The sequence below is a fragment of the Phyllobates terribilis genome, unplaced genomic scaffold (assembly GCF_046119375.1).
Source record: "Phyllobates terribilis strain yellow unplaced genomic scaffold, ASM4611937v1 Scaffold_13__5_contigs__length_258822181, whole genome shotgun sequence".
Taxonomy (NCBI): Eukaryota; Metazoa; Chordata; class Amphibia; order Anura; family Dendrobatidae; genus Phyllobates; species Phyllobates terribilis.
Window position 1 is genome coordinate 129,206,394 of NW_027362773.1, and position 26,370 is coordinate 129,232,763.

At 46.4% G+C, this 26,370-nt stretch overlaps 1 protein-coding gene across 5 annotated transcripts in view; it reads left to right on the forward strand.

Annotated features, from left to right (window-relative positions):
- LRRC56 (leucine rich repeat containing 56) overlaps positions 1-26,370 on the forward strand; it is a 75,626-nt gene that overhangs the window by 19,097 nt on the left and 30,159 nt on the right. For 2 of the 5 annotated variants that reach the window (XM_073658635.1, XM_073658633.1), the window contains exons 3-6: positions 6,712-6,759; positions 8,906-9,056; positions 9,154-9,259; positions 11,589-11,649. In XM_073658635.1, the coding sequence (XP_073514736.1) occupies positions 8,913-9,056; positions 9,154-9,259; positions 11,589-11,649 (311 nt within the window). In that variant the 5' untranslated portion in view covers positions 6,712-6,759; positions 8,906-8,912. Of the gene's footprint in view, positions 1-6,711; positions 6,760-8,905; positions 9,057-9,153; positions 9,260-11,588; positions 11,650-26,370 lie in introns of those variants that run through there. The other 3 variants (XM_073658634.1, XM_073658636.1, XM_073658637.1) reach the window with 3 other exon arrangements.

Here is a 26,370-nt window from a genome sequence, read left to right on the forward strand (position 1 = left end):
GCCCAGTCACCTGTGGTCAGGCACTCTGATCGGAGCGATCAATGTCATCATCGATCACTCAAATCAGAGCTGGCTGGGGCCTGTGCAGCATCACAGGAGGGCATGGGGCAGTGACAGACAAGTCACAAAATGGTCACCACGTGGTCAGCGCTCTGATTAGTGCGATCGATCTAATCCGCGATCGCACCGATCAGAGCGGGTTGGGGCCAGGGCTGAAGTTACTAGGCTACAGCCTAGGATCAGTGCTAGGATCGGAGCTGATCCTAGGCTGCACATCACTGTTTCAGGCAATCTGATTGGCTGAAACAGTGAGAAATGCTGTGATTGGCTGTTCATAATTGAACAGCCAATCACAGCGATCGTGGTAGCGGGGGGCGGCGACACCCCCCCGGGATGATGACGCCATCTACCCTAAGGTAAGATGGCGCCGGAAATTTAATGTGATCATCGTGACTTCGGTCACATGACCGCATTAAAAAGATCAGCCATAATAGTACGTATCTGGTACATATGGCCCAGGGCGCAGCTACGTACTATTACTGACCTCGTCGAAAAGGGGTTAAAAGTTATAAAATTTTTAGTGCAACTTCAGTTTGTGCAAAAACATATTTTTTTTTACATTTCAAGCAGTTTTATGCCTGAAAACTGGAAAAAAAACTGCTTGATTTATCGGGGCCATATTATTGTTACCTTTCCTTAGTTAGAATTCACCTTTAGGCTCTGTGCCCACGGTGAGTTTTTGGTGAGGTTTTGACGCTGCATATTTTCCCTGCATCAAAAAGGCAGTGTCTTCCAGTTCCAACAAAGTGGATAGGATTTAACACACTAAAAACACATGTGCGGATACCCATCAAAAACGCATGTAATTCGCCCATGATTGTAGTAATAAAGTTTTGTCAGAGCCAAATATTAGGAAGTATCAAAAGCAAAGCAACTGTGTTTAAAACTTGAAACACCAACAAGGGAAAAAAAATGCAATAAAAAACGTAATGAAAAAATGCAAGTGACCTATTTTACTTAATGGATGCAGAAATGGCACCGAAAATCTGCAACATCAAAAAATCACCAAAAGCTCATCGTGGGAATGTAGCCTAAAGATATTTTTCAGAATCACAATATTGATGGCCTTCCTTTTGGTGGTGGGGAACTGACTCATATCACCCCATATTGACACGTGTTTGTGCATCAAATTTGTGATCCTGGAAAACTCATTTAATGCTCAGATGCAACTTCTAATAAGAATATAAATCAGTATTTTAAGCAATTTATATACAGTTATACCAGGCAGTTACTCTACATCCACCACTTTACCTGTCTGGTTTCTTATCTTCCAGTCGGCACAAGCAGGGAAATAATGCAAAGTGACATTTTTCTTTAAAGGAACTGTCCAGTGAAGAGAAGTCATCTTCTATCGTTGGGATATCGGAGGGATCCAGCATTGATTGGCAGAACTTTCATTCCCGTAGAATGGAGCAGCAGTGCGCATGCCCCACAGCTGCTCAATTCATTCTCTGTGGGTCTAACGGCAAAAAAAGAATTCAGCGCCCATAGGGAATGAATGGAGAGATGCATGGGAATGTGCACTGCTCCATTCTATTGGGGATACAAGTGCCTTCTTCCGATCAGTGATGATCCCACCGATCAATAAGTTCTCACCTATCCTATTGACAAAACCCCTTGAAGTCTTGAGGGAATTGTAAGGGACAATAGAAGGGCACCATGCAATATATTTTCAGTATTAGAGACCTTATCTTTAGTGCAAAATTAAGAAGGTGTATTCTAGGGTGCATTTACATTAGACGACCTGAGGCCATTACATGACCACCAATTGGCTATATTTGCCGGATATTGGTCGCATAATATCCTGTTTAGAATGGTCAGCCGCCCTTCCGATGGACACAGAAGGAAAATGGATCTTTCAGTGCTCAAAGTGTGTCCTTGTATTCAGCAGCACGTTTACTGTTTACACAGGACAAAGTGCTGCCGAGATCGATGAGTTTTAAGCAAGCACAAAAGTCATTTCACCCAACGAACGAGCCATTGGGTGGTTGGTGGCCTGTTTCCATTGTCCAGGTATTGGGATATGAGTGTTCCAAAGAACATTCATTCCCGATAATCATGTAGTGTAAATAGACCTTTACACCCTTAATCTATAAGGGTGAGGCATGCTGCCTTAATACATATCCATTTTTAGTTGCGATCATACAGAAGTGTTTACTGAATGCAAGGAGTGAGATTGCGATGCATTCCCGTAATGTGTGGACAGATAGTCAAGAGCTGCTTTATCTAGAAGCTCAAAGCATGAAGTAATTGTTTGACTTTGTAGATGTAGTCACAAATTGAAAGTGAATATATTAGATAAATATTTGGCACCAGTTTCGGATTCCCAGCGTTGACTAAAGAGTGCAATCCTGCAACCATGACATTTACTGCAGCATCAATAAATGAGGTCATAGCTGACACATCCATTTAACTGTTTAAATGGGCTGCAAGACAAAGGTGCAGGAACTGGCTTTGCTGCAAACTGGATAATGGGAAGCACAAAACTAGCCGCTCATTTCTTAATGTAATTTATTGTCTTCTGCATGGTTAAGCACTTTAGTATACCATAATGCAGTAATTTCTGATGAGAAGACTGGCTACAAAAAGGGTCAGATGCAGATGACTCTCTGACAGTGTTGATGTATCTCACTGATGATGCCTCAAAATGTTTCACAAGCAATACAAATCATCTACAGCCATTTTACTTAAAGGGGCCGTCCGGCCTAAGAATACAAGTCTGCAGTTACTCTGACTGCACACTTGTGAATCCTTACATTGTGCACACTGCACACTTTAAGGATTGTCTGGTGCTGGGAGTGGTCGGTTTTGTGACCTCAAGCATGCGATTTGCCTACTTCTGTCCATATTCTGACTAGACTGTGTTCAGCCTCGCTTAATACACTTGCATTGAGGGAGGCCGCGCATGTCTAGTTGGCTGTCACGGGTGTCAGAGGTAACAGACAGTCGCTCTGCATCTGGCTGCAGAAGGTCTCTGCGTCTGGCATTGCAGACACCTTCTTAATCCTTCTGACTTTTGGACCCAGCGGTAACCTCCCTCTTGCTCTGATTGACACACCCTGGTCTGGGTGTTTATAAACTCTCAGTCTGCTTCAGGGAGTCGCCGGTGATCTTCTCATTTTCCCTTGTGAAGGCTTGGAGCTATAGCAGTCAGCTAGCTTCCTCTCTGGTGCCCTTGGAGGACGTTTGGTGTTATCTCTCTGGTGTCTGCTCAAGCTAAGTTTTCCCCCTTTGTTTGTCTCCCTTGTTGTCTTTAGTTTCTAGTGGGAACTGACCAGTGCTCACCCCCCTCCCTATTTAGGGCCTAGCTATAGGGATATTCAGGGCTTAGGTTTCCTGCTCGGCGATTGATGTGGAACCAATATAGGGACGGTAGGGTAGGCAGGGTGTTATTAGATCTTCCTAGGGGTCTCCACTCCCCCTTGCCCTAGTTTCTGGGTTTCCTTCTCCTCATCCCTTCGTGCTGCACTTAGTCTTTCCCACACTGTGCGTGACATCAGCATGTGACCGTATGTATGCAAATCACATACTCGCGGTTATGCACCTGGCGCTGGCACAGGAGAATCCTCACAGCTTTCAGTGTGCGCGATGTAAGGATTCATAAGTCTAAAGTCACATAGAGTGACTGCAGACTTGTAGCCTAAAGCCTAACAACACCTTTAATGTAACAAAATCAGCTCTACCTTGTTGAAGCATGGACTCCCCAAGACCTGGCACCTAGTTATTAGCAGCAGATCCTGTAAGTCCTCCGAGGTGGGGTCTGAATGGATCAAATTTGTTTTTCCAGCACAAAGATTGAGATCTGGGGATTTTGAGGCCAAATTAATACATTAAAGGGGTATTCCAGTCCAAATAAGATATAACCTATCCACTGGATAGGTGATCGGTGTGGGGTATCTCTGGGGCCTCCGTAGTCAGCAAACCAAGTACTTGTGCCCCCTGTTCTTCCCTGGTAGCAAGAGCACAGAGAGGGGAAACTGATTAGTGTGCCAGGCTGCGACAAAGACCAAGATTGCTGAGCCCAGAGCGTCACTTAGTTATCTTTTAGTATCTTCAGTGTAATAGACTTGTATGGAGTAGCTTGGACCATGCTGCACTTTTCAACTCGCCCTCCCAGCTGTAGAATTCACACAATCTCCTGTGGAGAGTGTTAGGCTCACCAGGTGAGGTGGATCCTCTAAGTCTTAGGAACGGGTAGGCACAAGGATCCTGGGCTTTGATGCAGCAAGCAGGAAGGTACATGGGCAGCGGGGCCTCGGCACACACAAGAATCTCAGGAGCTGAAGGACAGATAAAGTGGAGCCAATCAGAGATGAATGCAAGTAGAAAACACAGCAAAGCACAGGTAATGGAGCAAACCAAACATGGAACACTAGAGTCTCAATCCCAAGACACAGGTTTGTGTCTAAATGGGCCTTAAATTGGTCTAGGGAAATTGTCATTGATCCACTCCGGGAAACCTGCAAAACCCGACGCAGAGCACAGCAAAGGAGAAAAGGACCAAGGGGAATGAAACAGAGCCACGGACAGGTGTATAACAGCTAGGCAGTAACTAGAGATGAGCAAAAACATTTGAACTACCGTCCTCCTTTATGTCAGCCAGACCAGGGCAGTGTTCACTTCTGTACCAACAATCATCTGTTCATGATCATGCTTCAGTCTGCAATCTTTATTAACTTGCAGACTCTCTGATATGCAGTTTGCAGCCTGATCCAAGTATCAGATTTTTTCTTGGTAGAGTGTCCCTCCTTTTAATATAAGCTGAATGTGAGATCTGTGTGTATTCAGGGTACTACTGTCTTCACTTGATGTAATGTATCAACACAGCTTCAGAACTGCACTTATTACGTCTACATGTGTTTTTCCACTTGAAACCTGTTTTCTCTCCTCTCCATTAAGCTTTAGATACTTTCTTTACTCTCTCCAATGCCCAATGCAGATCTCTGTACAGCCCTATTCCCTCCATCCTGCTATCAATAACACTGAAAGAAGGGAGGGCAGGAGGGATCAGAGACTGGTAAGGAGCTCCTCAGATGAATTTGAAACATTTTTACAGATTACTCATCTAGATAAAGGACTTTGATGGTTGAACATTTTTAATGAAAATTATTTAGAAAGTTTCTTGACTTTATTTTTAAGGAAAAAAAATAAAAAAAAATTGTGTAATTGTAGATAGCCTTTAAATTTGATGTGGTAACCATCTTTTCCATGAATCATACTGTATCTCACCCAAGTATGCAAACTTCACTGTATATTGTTATAATGGCCATACACTTTCAGGTGACTTAGTATGAATTTAGTTTTAATATATACCATTGATCTAAATGGAAAAGTATAGTTCAGGATTAGAAAAAAAAATTTCTAATTTATTAATTTTTGTCAGTAATCGCACTTATGTCTTTTGTTCTCACAGTAACTTGTACTCGCTCTGCAGTGAGAGCAGAGCAGGTTGTCATTGCATCTCACACAGGAGTAGCCCAGGACTGACAGGATACTCCTGTGTGAGATATATAATGACAGCCATGTGTACTCACTGCAGACAACTTGATGTCACTGCACAAGTAGCTGTGAGCACAACAAACATAACTGTGGTTACTCACACCTTTAAGCTCTCAGCTCTGGACAAGCAGAGTGGGGTGAGGGGCAGTACAGTAGAGGGGACAGTGCTGTAAGAGGAAAAGAGCTGACAGAAGGCTTTGTAATGTGACACAGTTAAACTCATTTGTGCTGCCCTTCCCCACTTGGACTGCTGGGACCTTATCTGAAAGATGTTAGTCATCTGTGCTTTACTCCCAGTACTTTCTAATCATGCACTAGGAGATCAGGGTTGTCTGTCATTATCTCAAGCACTGAGAAACCTACTCTGAGCTATTGTAGGGGCATGTTCTTTTTCTGCTGTGTTGCTGCCTGCTTATGATTGGTCAATGTTATACAGGAGGAAGAAGTACACACCCCGGTGAAAACTATCTGACAACACCCATTTGGACTTAATGAAAAAATTAACTCATTAGGAGCTAAATACTTTGATTTCTAATATCTCTGCAGCAGTGAGGCAAAATATAAAAAAAAAATGTTTTATTCTGCTCTGCATCCACTATTAAATTGTGTCCAGTTTAACATGAAAAATTTGGTGAAATGTGCCTTTCTGAGAGTTTCCAATGAAATTTAAAAAAATGTATAATGATTTTTAAAATGTGTTGTCCATTGCGGCTAGTAAGAGGCTTTCTTCTATGTTTCACCTCATTATAAACTTTCATATAAAGTAACATTGACATACAGGCAACAAATGATATTAACAGAACTTCAGAAAACTACTTAAAATGCCATTTCCTAAAAAAATAAATAAAAAGGAAACATAATCACCTGAGCTGTCAAGATGTTAAGATTTGTTCTCAGCTATATCTTAGTTATACCAATGTGTGAGGAAAAGACAAGCTGACAACCCAAAATTTCAACTTCGACAGGAACTGTAACCAGGCAACCCAAACCAAGCCTCTCAATATCTAGATAAGTCTTCCAGGATATTTAGATAACAACCGTTGTTTAGCTGCAGCAGTGCTATTTTGGTTCTTGATGTTGTTTGTTCTGTTCTATGTAAATGCTACCAATTATATATAAATTATATAAAATTGTCATCTCTTTTTTTTTCAGTGGTCTGAATTTTTAAAAGAAATGTAACCTACTATCCTTCCTTGAAAGGTGAGTGAATGAACTATGTATTAATGACAAATATTAATTGAAAGGCTTATTCTCCCCTGTTCAACCTTTATCCATTGGTTTGACAGATATTGCTCATTTACAAGTTGGCACCCTTGAAGGTACATTTACATCTGCTGTTTTGATTTAGTTTTTATTCTTATTATGCTTTGCTTATATAGCACCATCATATTCTGCAGCACTTTACAGACATTATCATCACTGTCCCCATTGGGACTCACAATATAAATTCCTTATCAGTCTGTCTTTGGAGTGTGGGATTAAACCTGAGAACCCAGAGGAAACCCATGCTAACACGGGGAGAACATGCAAACTCCTTGCAGATGTTGTCCTTGGTAGGATTTGAACCTAGGGCCCCAGCGCTGCAAAGCAACAGTGTTAACCACTGAGCCACCATGTTTTAAAAAGAGTCAGTCTGTAAGATCAACCCCCACTGCTCCCCAAACCTCATATATGGGGAGAGGATGCAGGTCTTTGAAATGTAAATCCATCAACACCTTTACATCTTCTCTCTGTTGCTGTATTCCCTAGTAATTAGCATTTTCATTCATATGCAAATGAGGCATTGTACTGTGGGCTATCAAACAAACTAAAGAGGTTGATGCTGGACAGACAAACAACATTACAAGGCAAAGACTTGGGAAGGGCTCTGTCAAGCCCAGAACACTTAGTGTTTTAATTCATATTCAATTGAGGCATTAATTTCTCAGGAACGCAGCAACAGATAAAAGATGTAAAGGTGTTGATGGATTTACATTTTAAAGACATGCATCTCCTTATATGTGGTTTGGAGGGGTTGATCTTAAAGACAGATTCCCTTTAAGCCAATGTCAGGGATGGATTGTAAAGTGATGTAAAGTATGCATGACAAAATCTACTGCTATCTTTTTTAGAATCCACTGCTAGTTTAGGCTTCAAAACTGAAAATCAAAATGACTCATCATGTACTGTATCTTTGTACACAGTATACATATATGTTATAAATATTAAGGCCCCGATTCATCAATAAGTTTTCACCAGAACTGACCGAAATGGCGCAACATTTTTGCGCAGCGTCACAATTTATTGCGGTTTCTTGTTTTTACCGCACCTCCGGTCAACTACGCTGACTTTTTGAAAAGTGGTCGGAGATTAGCAGGAGGGGTGTGACTTGTGAGCACAGCTGACAAATTCTTCATAATTTTCACCATAAAAGTGCATTTCCAACAGAAATATACTCCAATTGCTGATTGAAGTAGTTTTTTTATGGTAGCGCTGGGCGCCTTAAAAACAACACATTTATTAAGAGGAGCTCATCTTATTCCGGCACACACTTCATTAAAATTGCCATGCAAGATGCCAGTCTTGGGGCCTTAATTTGTACCACGTCCCATCAGTTGCCAATAGTCCCATAGTACACCATAGGGACTCTGCACAAGCTCCAAACACAAGAGTTTTTTTTGGCTTTCTCTGGATAAGTACCCATAAGTAATAAATTGAACATGAGTGACTTTTTTTTAAAAAATTCAAACCATTTTACTATCCCTGTTTTCAAACATAAGGAATATAATAATAAAATTCTATAGTTAAAAAAAAAATTTAAAACTAATATGATAAAAAATTTCCTAAAATATGGTATTAAGCAGGACTGTGGAGTCGGTAAGCCAAACCTCCGTCTTCGACTCCGACTCCTCAATTTCCATGACTCCGACTCCACGACTCCGACTCCCTCATACATGGCTCATGTTTAAGTCATAAATTTACTGTAGTATAGATTCATCTCAGCTAAAAGTCTAGACCCTTAGATCAGGAATAGGACAGACATTTATAGGACATTTCATAACTTTCCCAAATTCTTATTAAAAAATATTCCCCACAGACTGCATTGAACTACTGTACCCAATTTATTATATACTTTAGGAGTCGGAGTTGGTCCATTTTATACCGACTCCACCAAAATAGGCTCCGACTCCACGACTCCGACTCCACAGCCCCGGTATTAAGTGGCTACAATGTGAAACTTTACCTTTCAGCTTGCTTTTATGATACTGTTGTATGGTTATATGGAAAATTATGCAAAAATTGATTCTGTCATCTAAATAATTAGAATAAAAAACATTATCATTATTATTATTGCCACTCCTTGCAGGTAAACCATGGAACAGAGTTTTCAGAGACGCCCAGGTACTCCCAGTGTGAGGGTCCTTGATTTGGGATGGCAAGGATTGCTGAATCCAAATCCTGTAAACAGGGAAGAATATGAAACCCTCGTTGATGAATATCTCTCACCCACAAGACTGGTATGGGTTCACTGTTAAATACATTTACAAACTATATGAATCTATACTTTATCCCCTGACTTTAATATTGTATGACTTAATTTTTTTTCCCCCACAGAAAGCACTTACCGGGGAAGATAATCTGCAAGATGTTACAACACTTCAAATGTGTGTGGACACGAGGGAACGCACCTTGGGGAATTTTGGTGAGGGATACTTTTTAGGTGAGGGGGTCAAACAGGTGGCCCTATGTGCTGTGCAGTGTACATCTAACTCTTAGAGAGTTTTGTTTCTTAAAATGGCAAGTTATTCCCTATACAAAAGTTAGAGGATAACTTGCTGATCGTTCATCCAACCGTCAGACATTCTAAGACCGGGGCTCTCTACAACTCCATCTTGAATGAAGCAGACCTGCACATACTTGGCCTCCATTTTATCCATTGTCAATGGGAATGATGATAATTGAGGAGAAATCTTCTTGGCTTTCTCTGACAGTTCCATTGACAATGAATGGAGCAGAATTGATCACTCCATTCAAGACGGGGCCGCAGAGACCTGCTCTCATATTTCCAGAGTCCCATTCTCTGGATTTCTACCCCAGTAGTCGGACTCCCAGTGATCAGCCAGTTATCGCCTTTCCTATAGATAAGGTATAACTTGTAATTTGGGAAAAACCTTTTAAACTGATACATTAGTCTAACTATGTACTGCCTTATATGCACAGCTGGTATAATATAGGCTGGAGGAGTAACATGTGGGTCGCAAAGCAAAATCTGTAATTGGGCCCCCAACTGTGACAGTCATTTATATTGATCTCCTTTACCTTTGGGACCCCTCAGGCTCTAGGGCATAGGCATGATGTAGGCACTTTCTTATGTATGTGGCTACTGTTAATATAGACTCTCTTGGGACCAAAATACGACCGTGTGAAAGCAGGCCCATTCTGAAAAGTCAGATTTCAGCTACTAGCAATGCTGTATAGGCAACTTACATCAGATGTCAGACCTGTTTTTCATAAAGTTAAACAGAGAAAAGAAATCATGCAATTACCCTCCCAGGAGGATCATTTTCATCATAGTTGGTAAAATAAAACTGTTATACTGGAAATATCACTGGATAAATCGCGTCATTGTAGTATAGAAACGTCATGATGGTTGTTTTTTTGCAGGAAGACAGAGAAGTTTAGGCTCTGGCTCCATTAGTAGCCAGGTTCCAGTAATTGTAAAATTGGTAAAATTATAAAGGAAGATGAAATTTTTAGCTCTATGTAAAAGAATCTTTCATGGCCAGTTGCTAGTTCAAAATTATATTTTTTTAAAGGACAGGCAGGGAAGACATCTGCGTCTATTCTGCAATTCTATGTATCTGTTGTAGGGCTTTCAGCTCTCTGGTAGCTTGTGGATACACACAGGCGCAGGTTTTTTTTTATATCAAAACAGAATAAAGTTTATTGTCCTTCATAAACCTTATAACTCCAAAGTGAAAACAGCCTTTCTTCAGCCCAAATGAATAACATAAACAGTCCTTTCTTTAGCACAATACAGCAAAGTAAATGTAGCAGTCTCACTAATCTTGGTATAGCTGGCAGTAGCAGGTCAAGTTGATTTAAACACTTTTATCAACAAACACACCTCTGTTTAGTTCCAACACAACTCATTATGCTGAGCTAACCCAGCTGCCTGATATTAGACTTGTAAGACACGGAGTATGGGGCGACCTCTCCCACCCAGGCTCTTTTGGTCCCTCCTAAATCCCGGACCAAAATCCGGTCAAAATAAATCCATATCAGTAACCTTAACTCCTGGTTTTATTACTCTGTATATGTAAAAAATATATTGGAAAAACTATCCCTATTTACACATCAACACAATTTTGTAGATTACTGGGCTATTTACATGTGTGTTGCAGGTGTTTCCTTTGTTATTACAACCATATAATCAGCTCAGCGCTAGCTCTATCTGCCAGTACATTGTTGCTTCAATGTTCAACCCCTACACTTATGGCCAGGAAACGTGGCGAGGTAGACGACAGCCCTGCATTCCATTAAGGAAGATAATAAATCCCTATAAATTTAAATATCTCTAAAACTCCTTTAAATAGCACCATTAATGTAAATTAATTAAATTGTATTTAACCTGCTGCTGCAGACAATAAACTAATCCGATATAAAATATTTACCCTGTCTATTAAATTGCATCTGTTAAAAAATTGACATTAGATTCACTGTAACGTTTCGCCTGGTTCAAGCACCTTCAGGGCTTAGAGATCCTTACTCAAGAACCTCTTATTAAACTCCTGCTTGAGAGTAAAGGTATAGCTACTCTTTGTACTGTGATACTGACTATGTATTATAAAACATTATTATGGGAAGGAATTACATCAAGTGTAAAGGACTGAATTTTCTAGAAAACAGAGCCCTAGCCACATCTCATTGCTGACCTCTGTCAGGACACCTTGCATGATCTGGGCAACAGAAAAGAGCAGTATCATGCAGAGAATATGGCTTTTACTATGTACCATAAATCACTTACATATTTCCTCTTATTAACACAGGTACACACATGCCAAACCTTAGAGAACTTAAGCTGAACAATAGTGTAATAGTTTCCATCAGGTAAGGACTTTCTGTATTATTAGTCCTATATTAAAGTTACAACTTCAACTTGTACCCACAGTATTTAATGGTATCTATCATTACAATTTAATTTACAGTTAAAAATTGTAAGTGATTTGGATTATTTTACTAATATCGATAAGTAATTTTCTCTCTGTCTTTACCTCCATGGCTACATCTTGCTACTTCAAGTTATTTTATTTTCATATAACTCCTATTCAGGTCTATGAAAGTTATAAAGATCTGTATGAAGACCGTTAACTCAACAACTCAATATGGTTTCCCTCCATCCCTCTTTTTTTTACTTCTTCATTTCACTTTCCCTTACTAACTGAAATTTACTTACTGTATGTCTGTGTTAAATTTTTAAGTCCAGTTGTTTTGGGGTTTGATGTAAGTTATTACCTAGACACATATAAATTGTTGAAAAACTATACTCTTAATGCCCCTCTTACAAGTTAGACTTTGAGGGGCCAAGTAGGCCTGTGTTGTGGAGAAAGAAAAATTAATTTTATTATGCCCATTTAATAAAAACAATTAAAAAAGTGGGAAAGGAACACTCCAAACAAGATCATCTGAAGGGGTAACTGGTAGTGTTGAGCGAGCACTAAAATGCTCGGGTGCTCGAAGCTCGGGCCAAGCTCACCGAGCACCGAGCCCAATGTTAGTCTATGGGAGACCCGAGCATTTTTGCGGCGGCACCCCCGGCAGTCTGTAGAAAGCCTAAAAAGTGCCCAAAACGATAGTGACAGTGCTCAAATGACATGGGGACAGCATGGGGATCGCCCTAGGAAGCATTTCTGACCCCCAGGTCACTGCTGTCAACAACGTGGTCAGAGGTATTAAGCCACTGTTAAGGGCTCATAATAAAACGTTCAAAAACGAAACTGTAACGGTTTTCCTGTGAAATATGTTAAGGAACTTCCTTTCCAGGGTAAAGACTTGTGTATAAGGTAAAATAAATAACCAAAAACAAAAATACTCCTCCACACCTTGGGCTATGTTCACAAGTAGCATTTTTTATGCGTTTTTGCACTTTTGTATTGCTTTCAATCGTGACAAATGCATTCACCGGGAAATGTCATTTTAACATTTTACAACCTTATCTGGCCATGTGCTGTGTGACACATGCATACAGTGCTGAAAAGACATGGGAACAGCATGGGGAAGACCCCTGGAAGCATCTCTGACACCCAGGTCACTGCCTAAAAGTGTGCCCATCAGAAGTGATCCTTGCCGCATCAGAAGATGCAGACTTGCAATTATCCCCGTGCAAGTCCTTGTCCCAGGGCAGTGTTCAATTGTACCTCCCCCATTCCTTGCAATGCAAGCGTAAGTAGGCAGCCTGCCACCCACCCACCCCCAGACTCCTCCAGTGGGCCCTGGCTTCTCCATCAGGGGAGTTGATAGTGCCAAGGTGAGGAGCATGATGATGATGATAGAAGTTAGCATCTTCTTTGTTTTCTTGGAATGCAAGCGTAAGTGTGCAACCTGCAACCCACCCACCCCCAGGCTTCAATACCATACTGCTAGCTTGCACTTGAAATGAGGCCTTTTAGTTTGGAGGAGGCCGAAGCTGGCCACTGCCTCATGGCTGCTTCGGCAGTGAGGTATCCATACTCAGTCTCCAGCCGCCCGGCGGCCGGGTGTTCATACTCAGTCCCCAGCCGCCCCACGGCCGGGTGTCCACACACGGTCCCCAGCCGCCTGGGGGCGGCCGGGTGTCCATAAACAGTCCCCAGCTGCCCCTATTTCTCCTGGGAACTTCCCCCACACTTTTCTTAGCCTGGCCTGCTTTACGGAAGCATTGGACGAGCCCACCAGAGAACCAGACTCCTCCGAAGGGCCTTGACTTCTCCATCAGGGGAGTTGAGAGTGCCAAGGTGAGGAGCATGATGATGATGATAGAAGTTAGCGTCTGCTTTGTTTTCTTGGAATGCAAGCACATGTATGTAGTAGCGGCTAGGCCTGAGGTGGTCAGCGTTTTGGCACATATCCTACCTCCTAGGAGGATTGCTGGATGTTTTCCTGCTACTATCCCAGTTCTATGACTCCCGTTAAAACTAAACTTCAGGTGATGAATGATGGATGAGGTGGTGGCAAAGGACAAAGAGCAGGAGGAACAGGGACCATTCACATCAATATCAGGCCAGTCAACCACACATGTCTTGTAGGATATGTTTCTGTACCAAAAGGAGCGGTTTGGCTACACAGTTATAGGGCATGCAGTGAATGCAATGCCTACCAAAAATTTCGAGGCACTCCAATGCCCCTTGGAAGTGACATGGAGGTCAGAGGGCCTTAACTAAACCGTTTTTTCCATTTATAGCAACTGGGTCTCCTGTGCACTGTTGACCTAAGCAGTGAATGGAAGGCTTTCCAAAAATTATGAGGAACTGCAATGCCCCTTGAAACAGACGGGGATTACAGCATACTAAAAACCTTCTACCCATTATTGGGGAGTGGGTCTCCCTTAGTGTTCGCCTATGCATTGAAAAGCAAAAGCTGACTAAAATTAGGAGGAAATGCAATGCCCGTTGGAAGCAGTAGCTTAACAAGACTGTTTTAATGCCCCTTGGAAAAGTGGTGGAGGTCGCAGTAGCTTAACAAGACGGTTTTCATGCCCCTTACAAGAGCCATGCAGTACAGCATATTAAAAACATTATTCCCATTATTGGGGAGTGGGTCTCCCATAGTCTTTGCCTATGCCTTCCTAGCAAAAGCTGCCAAAAATTAGGACAGAAGAACTTGCAATGCTGGCAACACGGACAACAGTCACAATGGTAGTATAGTGGTGGTGGAGGCTGAGGATAAGGAGAAGAACATAAAACAGCCGAAATGAGGAAGCGTATACCCATGTGTGGATGTGAAGCGGTGCATGTGAATACACCTCCCGAAATAACACAGTGGATTTGACTTTATGTTACTCTGCTGTAATTTGGTGGTGATGAGAAGGCTGGCCCAATCCAGCCCTTGTTCATTTTGATAAGGGTCAGCTTGTCAGCATTGTCAGTTGACAGGCGAGTGTGCTTATCAGTTATAATTCCACCAGCGGCACTAAAAACACGCTCCGATAACACGCTAGCGGCAGGGCAGGCCAGGACCTGCAAGGCGTACAGAGCGAGTTCATTCCAAGTGTCCAGCTTGGATACCCAATAATTAAAAGGCACAGAGGAATCACGGAGGACGCTGGTACGGTCGGCAAGGTACTCCCTCACCATCTTTTGAAACTTTCCACTCCTTGTGAGAGTACCCCGCGCCTCAGGGCCTATAAGCTGGGCGGGTCTCAGAAAACTGTCCCAGAATGTTGACAGTGTTCCCCTGCCTCTGCTGGATTGGAGTTGCGTCTCTCTCGCCAGTACGCCTTGGTTGGTCAACAAACTGTGACCTCTGCCGCTAGCGTGTTCAGATGGTAATTTTTTTAACAGTTCTGCAGCAAGGGCCTTCTGGTACTGCCACATTTTTGTAGACCTCTCCACCTCAGGAATAAGAGAGTGAAAGTTCTCCTTGTAGCGGGGGTCTAAAAGTGTCACCAACCAGTAATGACTGTCACCAAACATTTTGACAACGTGAGGGTCACGGTTAAGGCAGCGTAACATAAAGTCAGCCATGCGTGCCAGACTGGTAACGGGCAAGACTTCCGTGTCCTCACCAAGATGACGACTGACCATGCTCTCCTCCTCCTCCTCCTCCTCCTCCCCCCTGTCCTCAGGTCACCCACGCTGAACCGACTGTATGACAGTTGTACAGGTACTACCGTCTACATTGCATGATACCAGCTCCTGTTCTTCCTCCTTCTCCTCTCCCTCATTGTCCCCCAATGCACATTGGGATGAGATGAGGCTGTGCTGTGTGTAATCGCCCATTATGGCTTCTTGATCCATCTCATTATACTCTGGCTGCAATGCCTCCTCTTTAATTCTCTGCAGAGAGCGTTGCAAAAGACAGACAAGTGGGATGCTGACGCTAATGATGGCGTCATCGCCACTCATGATCTTGGTGGACTCCTCAAAGTTTGTCAGGATGGTATATATGTCAGACATCCAGGTCCACTCCTGAGGTCTTATGTGTGGAGTCTGACCTGAATATCGACTGCCTTGTTGCAGCTGGTACTCCACAACTGCTCTCTTCTGCTCACAAATCCTTTGCAACATGTGGAGGGTAGAGTTCCAATGTGTGAGGACATCACACAGCAGTCAGTGTGCCGGAAGCTGCAAACGCTGCTGCAACACAGCAAGGGCGGCAAAAGCTGTAGCCGACTTCCGAAAATGAGCTGACAGGCGTCGTACTTTGACAAGCAGATCTGGCAACTCGGGGTACGATTTAAGAAACTGCTGAACCACGAGGTTAAGCACATGATCCAGGCATTGTAAATGTGTGATCTCGCCTCGCCTCAGAGCCGCCACCAGGTAACGGCCATTGTCACACACGACCATGCCTGGATGTAGGTTCAGCGGTCTCAGCCACTGCCTGCTCTTTCACAGCTGTCCACAACTCACAAGCAGTGTGAGGTTTATCACCTAAGCTTATGAGTTTCAGCACAGCCTGTTGTCGCTTGGCTGAGGCAGTACTGCAGTGCTTCCAGCTTGTAACTGATGTGGTTATATCTGAGATGGAGGCTGAACATGAGGAGGAGGAGGAGGATGATGATGCTCTGGAGCTGTACACTGTGGGGGCAACTCTGACTGACATAGGGCCCGCAATCCTCGGTGTGGGGAGGATGTGTTCCGTCCCAAGGTCCGACTGGGTCCCGGGGATAGCACACCGGGCAAAATAGTGTCGGCTGGGTACCGAGTACCGAGGGAGAGCCACCGCCATAAGGTTGCGGAAGGATTCCGTCTCCACCAGCCTAAAAGGCAGCATTTCCAATGCAATCAGTCGTGAAATGTGCGAATTTAGGACTGTGGCCTGTGGGGCGTTGGCTGCGAATTTGGGCTTTCGTTCAAAGCTCTGGAATATGGACAATTGAATGCTGCGGTGGGACGTGGACGTGGACGTTGATGCTGTTTCTTGAGAAACTGCCATAACAAGTTAAGACTGAGAGGAGAGGGCATCTTTGCATGCAGCATGGACAGGGGATTGCCTAGCACGCACAACAGGGGGTTCTGTTACACGGACAACAGCGGAAGAAGCAGTGGCGACACCCGCTGACACTGGTCGTGGTTCCTGGGGTTCGCCCCACAAAGTTGGGTGCTTTGCTGACATGTGCCTGATCATGCTGGTGGTGGTCAGGCTGGTAGTTTTGTCACCCCTGCTGATGCTGGCATGGCAGGTGGTACAAATGGCCTTTTTGGGGTTATCAGCAGAGTTTTAAAAAAATTCCAGACTCTGGAAGACCTACCGGTTGTACTGGCAACGTCCCTCATGTTGGTGTTACGGGGAACTGTTGCCTGCCTTCTGAGTGCTTCCACCACACTGCTTCTTTCTGCCAGTTGGGGTACTCTGCCTCCCTCCCCCTGTGTGCTGCTGGCCTCGCTCTGCGTGTCCTCCTGCCACGTTGGGTCAGTTACTAGATCATCCACCACCTCCTCCTCTTCCACTTGCTCACCACGATCCTCCTCCTCACTTCTTGGCAATTGTGTCTCGTCATCGTCCACCTCTTGTGACAAATTGCCAGCGTCGACTTCCTGTGGCCGTGGCGTGGCTGTTCAAACATTTGGGCATCGCTACATGGGATCTCCTCTTCCACCACTTCAAGCGGAGCAGGTGAGGGGCACTAATATGGAAATGGACTAGTGAACAGCTCTTCAGAGTGTCCAAGTGTGGGATCAGTTGCTGTCTGACGACACTCGGCATGGTGGGAGGAAGGAACATCAGGGTGAGGAGGAGTATGCGGTCGAGACTCACGGCTACTAAGACTTGACCGTGTGGAAGACAGACCGGAGGTGGTGGTGCCCAGGTAACTGGAAGTATTATCTGCTATCCAATTAATAACCTGTTCACACTGATCAGTTCGCAGTACTGGTGTTCTAGTGTGCTTCCCTAGTAATTCGGTCAAGAACTGGGAGCGAGAAGATGTGGCTGTTGGTTGTGGCACATTTTCACCTTGGCCATGGCCCCGTCCTCTACACGCACCATCACCAGAACGTCCAGTTCCACGTCCCTTGCCACGCGCCTTGCCCATTGTAAATGAAGTAAAATAGCTTACACTCGCACTATCAATTGAAAAAGGGTAATAAAAAGGAGATTAGAACTGTGGAAGAGGTCTCTGGCCTACACCATACTCTTTTAAACAGATATATTGGTGTCTGACCAGTCAGGGAGACACTATTACAGTTTTTTTTTACGGCAAAAAATGCCAAAAGCAGGATAATACAGAGATTTGACCCGAGGAACTGCAAAACCACAGTTCTAGTTCTCTGGCCTACACCAGACTCTTTTAAACAGATATATTGGTGTCTGAACAGTCACAGACACACTCATTTTTTTTTTTTGGGGGGGGGGGATACCAAAAGGTTAATAAGACGCGTATTTGTAAAGTCTGACTGAGGAAAAAATAAATAAATACAGGATTTAGATGAAAAAAAAAAGGAATTTTCCTGGCCCCTGAGACCGGGGTATAAGTCTAGCAATTTGACCAGCAGGAGCAGACAGGACTGTAATGCAGCCTTTGCTGGTATAACCACTTCGTCTCCTATACAGCCTGCCTGCTTGCCTGATATCTGTGATGGATATTAGTTCTGAGAAGGACTATTTGTTTGATTTGGCAGGCTTTAGAGACCCTACACTACCTATTTCGCACTATATATCTCTCCCTAACTCAGCAACACTGTCTGATCCAGAGCGACTGTGTCCAAGATGACGGCGCCCGGTTTTAAATACTCGAGGTGACGCTGTGCGGCCAGCCAATCACTGTAATGCCCACAAACAACATGGCTGCGGCATTCCAGTGACTGGCTGGCAATCCCTGCATGTTCATTGGCTCTGTAAAGAGCACCAAACGTGCAGGGTGGAGACCCGAGCTCCCGCCCGAGTAACCCGGAAATGCTCGGTGCTCGCCGTACATCCCGAGTAGTGAGATGCTCGGGCAAGTACCGAGCAGTGTCGAGCATGCTCACTCAACACTAGTAACTGGTCCATATACACAGTCATCGCCAAAAGTATTGGCACTCTTGAAATTGTTCCATAAAATGATATATATCTCCCAGAATATTATTGCACTTACACATGTTTTGTTATACACATGTTTATGTCCTTTGTGTGTATTGGAGAAACACAAAAAACGAGAAAAAAAGGAAAATTGGACATAATTTCACACAAAACCCCAAAAATGGGCTGTGCAAAATTGTTTGCACCTTTCTAAAATTGTGGGTAAACAACTTTGTTTTAAGTTTGTGATTCTCGGTCAAACTTCTCTGTGACAAGTAACAGGTGTGGGCAATATGAAAATTACTCCTGAAACCAGATAAAAAGGGGAGAAGTTGTCTTAATTTTCGCATTGTGTGTCTGTGTGTGCCACGCTAAGCATCGAGAACAGAAAGAAGATAAGAGAACTGTCTGAGGATTTGAGAACCAAAATTGTTGAAAAATATCAACAATCTCAAGGTTACAAGTCCTTCTCCAGAGATCTTGATGTTCCCTTGTCCACAGTGTGCAACATAATCAAGAAGTTTACAACCCATGTCACTGTAGAAAATCTCAATGGACGTGGACCTCAGAGAAAAATTTATGAAAGGTTGCAACACTGGATAGTCTGAATGGTGGATAAGCAACCCCAATCAAGTTCCAAAGAAATTCAAGCTGTCCTGTAGGCTGAGGGTGCATCAGTGTCAGCGCTAACTATCAATCGACATTTGACTGAATTGAAACACAATGACAGGCAACCCAGTAGGACCCTACTGCTGACACAGAGACATAAAACAGCTAGACTTCAGTTTGCCAAAATGTATGTGTGTAAGCCAAAATTCTTCTGGAAAAGCATCTTGTGGACAGATGAAACCAATATAGAGCTTTTTGGTAAAGCACATCATTCTACTGTTTACTGAAAACAGAATTAGACCTACAAATAAAAGAACACAGTACCTACAGTCAAAAATGGTGGCGGTTCAAAGATGTTTTGAGGTTGTTTTGCTGCCTCTGGCATTGAGTGCCTTGACTGTGTGCAAGGCATCATGAAATCTGAAGATTACCAACGGATTTTGGGTCTCAATGTATTGCCCAGTATAAGAAAGCTGGCTTTGCGTCCTAGGTCATGGGTCTTCCAGCAGGACAATGACCCTAAACATACTTCAAGAAGCACCCAGAAATGGATGGAAACAAAGCGCTGGAGAGTTCTGAAGTGTATCACTGACTGCGGTGGAACATAATAAAATATAACCTTTATTGAATATATAAAATAACAATACTCTAAATCCACCGTGCTTGTGTGCAGTGTGGTGTGATATGAATGTGCTCCCCTGCTATGTATGAAGCAGTGTGAACCATAGTATTAGGAGCTGGTAATTAATTTCTAGGCAATGACCTGTGATATAGACCATAATATTTTTGGGAGCTATCTGTAGTAAATGTAGCGCCGGCGTCCCTGCCCTCTGCTAGGCAGGGACGCTGTTCCCCTCACCCCTCTGCTCCGAGCCCGGCGTCCTCCTCCCGCTCTGCTGGCAGCGCGCGCTCCTTCCCGGCCACTGTGCTTAGGGTGCGCGCGCGCGCGCTCCCTCCCTCTTAAAGGGGCCGCGCGCGCCGTCCTAAGGAGTCCCCGGCCAATGGCCGGAGGACTTCACCATATATAAGGCACCTCCTCCAAAATGGAGGTGCCCGAGCAATGTTGTTGCACTGTTCACTACTCTGCTTCAGCCCTCAGGTCCCGTTGCCAGTTACCTGCCAGATTCCTGCCAGTTTGCTGTCTGATTCCTGCCTGATATTCTGCTTACCTGCCTGCTAGCCTGAGGTCCGACGGTCTGCCTACCGACTCCTGTCAGTCTGTCTAAGGACCAGCTTGCTCGCTCACCTGGGAGCGCTCCTCTGCTACCTGCCTGCTAGCCTGAGGTCCGACGGTCTGCCCTCCAACTCCTGTCAGTCTGTCTATGGACTAGCTTGCCCGCTCACCTGGGAGCGCACATCTGCTACCTGCCTGCTAGCCTACCTGGAGGCTCCGCCGTCACGTGCTGTGACCACCTGCCATTCCAGAGACTCCTGCCCGCTCACCTGGGAGCGCACACCTGTTACCTGCCTGCTAGCCTACCTGGAGGCTCCGCCGTCACGTGCTGTGACCACCTGCCATTCCAGAGACTCCTGCCCGCTCACCTGGGAGCGCACACCTGTTACCTGCCTGCTAGCCTACCTGGAGGCTCCGCCGTCACGTGCTGTGACCACCTGCCATTCCAGAGACTCTCGCTTGCTCATCTGGGAGCACACATCAACCATCTGCCTGCTAGCCTACCTGGAGGCTCTGCCATCACAGGTCGTACCTACCCTTTACCCAGAGACTGCCCCGGTCACTTGCCGTGACCACCTGCCCGTTCATCCAGAGACTGCCCCGGTCACTTGCCGTGACCTCCTGCCCGTTCATCCAGAGACTGCCCTGGTCACTTGCCGTGACCTCCTGCCCGTTCATCCAGAGACTGCCCCGGTCATTTGCCGTGACCTCCAGCCCGTTCACTCAGAGACTGTCCCGGTCACCTGCTGTGACTGCCTGCCCGTCTTCCCTGGTCGCCACCCGCTCCCTTACAAGGACCGCCCCCTTGTATAGTAGCTCAGAGGTTCCGCCTCCCAGACCCGTTACAGTTTGCTCGGGCCATGGAACCCGGTGGCACCCAAGCTCCCTCACTCTCGGACCTGTGTCATGAACTGTCCCGTCAGAGGTCCCAACAGGAGTCCATCCTGGGTCACCTGCGGAATGTCATTACTCGCCTGGACACTCTGACTGCTCCACCAGCAACCACCGCCAGAGCCATGACTCGCAATCCGGCAGCTCCGCTGCCCACCAATACTATGGTATCCTACCCCGGACCCCGGCTTTCCGCACCTCCTCGCTTCGGAGGCGACTCCGCTCAGGCTCGGGGCTTTATAAATCAGTGCACCCTGCACTTTGAACTCCTGTCCCACCAGTTTAACTCCGACCGGGCCAAAATTGCCTTCATCATGTTCCATCTCACCGGGGAGGCCCTGGCCTGGCTAAATCCTCTATGGGAGAGAGGAGACCCCCTGGTGTCCGACTTGCCTGCCTTTCTCACGGCTTTCCGGAAAGTCTTCGACGAACCTGGACGGAAGACCTCATCCGCGTCATCTCTGCTACGCCTCCGTCAGGGAAGTCTCACCGTGGGCCAATGTGCCATATGGTTCCGTACCCTTGCCTCGGAGCTGGCCTGGGATAACGACGCTCTGGTATCTGTCTTCTGGGAGGGTCTGTCCGGCCGTATTAAAGATGAACTTGCCGGTCGAGACATTCCTACCACTCTCGATGACCTAATAACTCTTGCCACCCGGATTGACCTACGGTTCCAGGAGCGTGCCAAAGAAGTCACCCGTGAGAGGAGGTTTCCACGTCTAGCTCCTACTTTTCAGAAATCCGTCACTCCCTCCGTTTCTCCCCAGGTACACTCACCTGAGCCTATGCAGGTCGACCAGACCAAGATGGTCAAAACCCGTCAGGACTTACGCCGTGCCGAGGGGAGCTGCTTCTACTGTGGCAGTAAGGAGCACCGGATCCGTACCTGCCCGGAGAGGTCGGGAAACGCCTGTGTCTAGGTTCGCTCAGAGAGGTCGACCTAGACAAGAATAAATCCTCTCCATCTCTGCTGCTGTCAGTCTCAATTATCTGCGGGGAGAATCGTTATTTCGAACTAGCCCAACTTGACTCTGGAGCGGCCGGGAATCTTATTTCACAGGCCCTGGTAGAAAAATACCGCATTCCCACCAAACCTCTGGATATACCATTATCTGTCGCTGCTGTGGATGGGGGCCTCTTACCACGTCCCATCCAACTCATCACCGAATCCGTAACTCTGCAGGTGGGAATGCTGCATTCTGAGAGCATCTCTTTTCATGTTCTGCCTGGACTCTCTCACGCCCTCTTACTAGGTCTACCTTGGCTCCAGAGACATGCACCCGTGCTTGACTGGCAGACCGGAGAAGTCCTTCGCTGGGGACAGTACTGTCATAAGACTTGTTTGGTTCCTGTTCATCCCGCCCGTCCTTCTCCTACCCCAACTAATCTACCTGGACTTCCGATTCCCTATTGGTCATTTGCTGATGTCTTTAATAAAAAGGAGGCAGAGACATTACCCCCTCATAGACCATACGACTGTCCTATCGACCTGTTACCCGGTACTACGCCTCCCCGTGGGCGTATTTACCCATTGTCCGCTGCTGAGACCCGGTCGATGTCCGAATATATTGAGGAGAATTTGGCCAGGGGATTCATCCGGAAATCTACCTCCCCGGCGGGAGCAGGCTTCTTTTTCGTAAAAAAGAAGGACGGCTCTCTCCGTCCCTGTATAGACTATAGAGGCCTTAACCAGATCACGGTGAAGAATAAGTACCCCCTTCCGCTCATTCCAGAATTATTTGATCGTCTGAGGGGGGCTAGAATCTTCACCAAACTGGACCTCCGTGGGGCGTACAACCTGGTCCGTATCCGTCAAGGGGATGAATGGAAGACTGCATTCAACACCCGGGACGGCCACTATGAATATCTGGTAATGCCCTTTGGTCTCTGTAACGCTCCTGCCGTCTTTCAAGAGTTGGTCAATGACATCTTCCGGGACCTTCTCTACTCCTGCGTAGTGGTGTACCTGGACGACATCTTGGTCTTCTCTCCGGATCTCCAGACTCACCGGAGAGACGTTCGTCAGGTCCTGCTCAGGCTCAGGCAGAATCACCTCTTCGCTAAATATGAGAAGTGCCTCTTTGAGCAGACCTCGCTTCCGTTTTTGGGCTACATTATTTCTCAGACCGGCCTTCGAATGGATCCAGAGAAACTGTCTGCCATCGAGAAATGGCCCCGACCGGAGGGGTTGAAGGCCATTCAGCGGTTCCTGGGCTTCGCCAACTACTACCGCCTCTTCATACCACACTTCTCTTCCCGGACTGCCCCAATTTCCGCGCTCACCCGTAAGGGCACTAATCCCAGAGAGTGGCCGCCCGAAGCAGAGGAGGCCTTTCTTTCCTTAAAACAGGCCTTCTCTTCCGCCCCGGTGCTGCATCGCCCAGATGGCAACAAGCAGTTCTTCCTGGAGGTTGACGCCTCCTCCTCTGGAGCCGGAGCGGTACTTGCCCAAAAATCATCTTCCGGGAGAATGGTAACTTGTGGCTTCTTCTCCAAACTCTTCTCCTCTTCTGAGCGCAACTATTCCATAGGAGATCGAGAGTTATTGGCCATCAAGCTGGCATTGGAGGAGTGGCGTTACCTGCTCGAAGGGGCTCTTCACCCGGTAATAATTTACACTGACCACAAGAACTTGGCTTACCTCCAGCATGCCCAGAGACTTAACCCGCGCCAAGCTCGGTGGTCCTTGTTTTTTGCTCGCTTTGATTTTATTCTTCATTTTCGCCCGGCTGACAAAAACATCAAGGCGGACGCCTTGTCCCGATCCTTTCTGGTGTCTGATCTCGAGAAGGAACCGAAACACATCATCGATCCCGCCAGAGTAATGCAGGTGGCTCCCGTGAGTCTAAATCGTCTCCCTCCTGGTAAGACGTTCGTATCAGTACCTGATCGGGAGAAGATCCTACACTGGGGTCACTCGTCTAAACTAGCTGGCCACGCCGGTCAGAAAAAGACCCTCCAGCTTATTACCCGGCACTACTGGTGGCCTACCCTGCACAAGGACGTAATAGACTTTGTTTCTGCCTGTGTGTCCTGCGCCCGCAACAAGGTTCCGAGACATCTGCCAGCCGGTCGCCTCCTTCCGCTCCCAGTACCTGCTGCCCCCTGGCAGCATATAGCAATGGACTTTATAACTGATCTCCCCGTCTCTGCCGGTTGTACGGTCATTTGGGTGGTCGCTGACCGCTTTTCCAAGATGGCTCATTTCGTTCCCCTGCCAGGCCTCCCGTCTGCACCCGAGCTGGCTAAAGACTTTATCCGCCACATCTTCCGTCTTCATGGCCTGCCCCTCCACATCGTGTCGGATCGTGGGGTACAGTTCATCTCACGCTTCTGGAGAGCCACTTGTAAACTGCTAGACGTCACCCTGGACTTCTCCTCCGCTTACCACCCACAGTCTAATAGTCAAGTGGAGCGGATCAATCAGAACCTGACCAGTTACCTCCGGCACTTCGTTAATGCCCACCATTCAGACTGGGTGGATCTCCTGCCATGGGCCGAATTTTCTTACAACAATCACGAGAGCGAATCTTCCTCCAAATCCCCATTTTTTGTTGTCTTCGGTCAGCATCCTCGGATCCCATTTCCCGTCTCCACCTCGGTGGACAATCCGGCTCCGGAATCTCTTGTTAACAAATTTTCCTCCATATGGGAGAGTACCCGATCAGCACTCCTTCTGTCATCCGAGCGCATGAAAAGACATGCTGACAAAAAACGTCTGGATCCTCCTCAATTCCATCCAGGAGATAAGGTCTGGCTCTCGTCCAAGTATGTCCGGCTCAAGATTCCTTCCTATAAGTTAGGGCCTCGGTTCATCGGTCCTCTGGAGGTCATCAGTCAGATCAACCCGGTGGCCTATAAATTGAAACTCCCGGCCAACTTGCGGATCCCTAACTCCTTCCATGTATCTCTCCTCAAACCTGTGGTACTTAACTCTTTTTCCAAGTCTACAGGTACGCCTCCTGCTCCGGTTTCTGCTGAAAACGAATTTGAGGTAGAGAACATTCTGGCCACCAAAAGGGTAAGAGGGAAGACCTTTTTTCTAGTAGATTGGAAGGGGTTTGGTCCTGAAGAGAGAACGTGGGAGCCCCGGGAGAACATTCATGCCCCTCTTATCCTAGCTAAATTTCTCTCTGGCCTAAAAAAGGGGGGGCCTAAAGGGGGGGTACTGTAGCGCCTGCGTCCCTGCCCTCTGCTAGGCAGGGACGCTGTTCCCCTCACCCCTCTGCTCCGAGCCCGGCGTCCTCCTCCCGCTCTGCTGGCAGCGCGCACTCCTTCCCGGCCACTGTGCTTAGGGCGCACGCGCTCCCTCCCTCTTAAAGGGGCCGCGCGCGCCGTCCTAAGGAGTCCCCGGCCAATGGCCGGAGGACTTCACCATATATAAGGCACCTCCTCCAAAATGGAGGTGCCCGAGCAATGTTGTTGCACTGTTCACTACTCTGCTTCAGCCCTCAGGTCCCGTTGCCAGTTACCTTCCAGATTCCTGCCAGTTTGCTGTCTGATTCCTGCCTGATATTCTGCTTACCTGCCTGCTAGCCTGAGGTCCGACGGTCTGCCTACCGACTCCTGTCAGTCTGTCTAAGGACCAGCTTGCCCGCTCACCTGGGAGCGCTCCTCTGCTACCTGCCTGCTAGCCTGAGGTCCGACGGTCTGCCCTCCAACTCCTGTCAGTCTGTCTATGGACCAGCTTGCCCGCTCACCTGGGAGCGCACATCTGCTACCTGCCTGCTAGCCTACCTGGAGGCTCCGCCGTCACGTGCTGTGACCACCTGCCTGTCCAGTGACTCCTGCCCGCTCACCTGGGAGCGCACACCTGTTGACTCCTGCCCGCTCACCTGGGAGCGCACACCTGTTACCTGCCTGCTAGCCTACCTGGAGGCTCCGCCGTCACGTGCTGTGACCACCTGCCATTCCAGAGACTCTCATCTGGGAGCACACATCAACCATCTGCCTGCTAG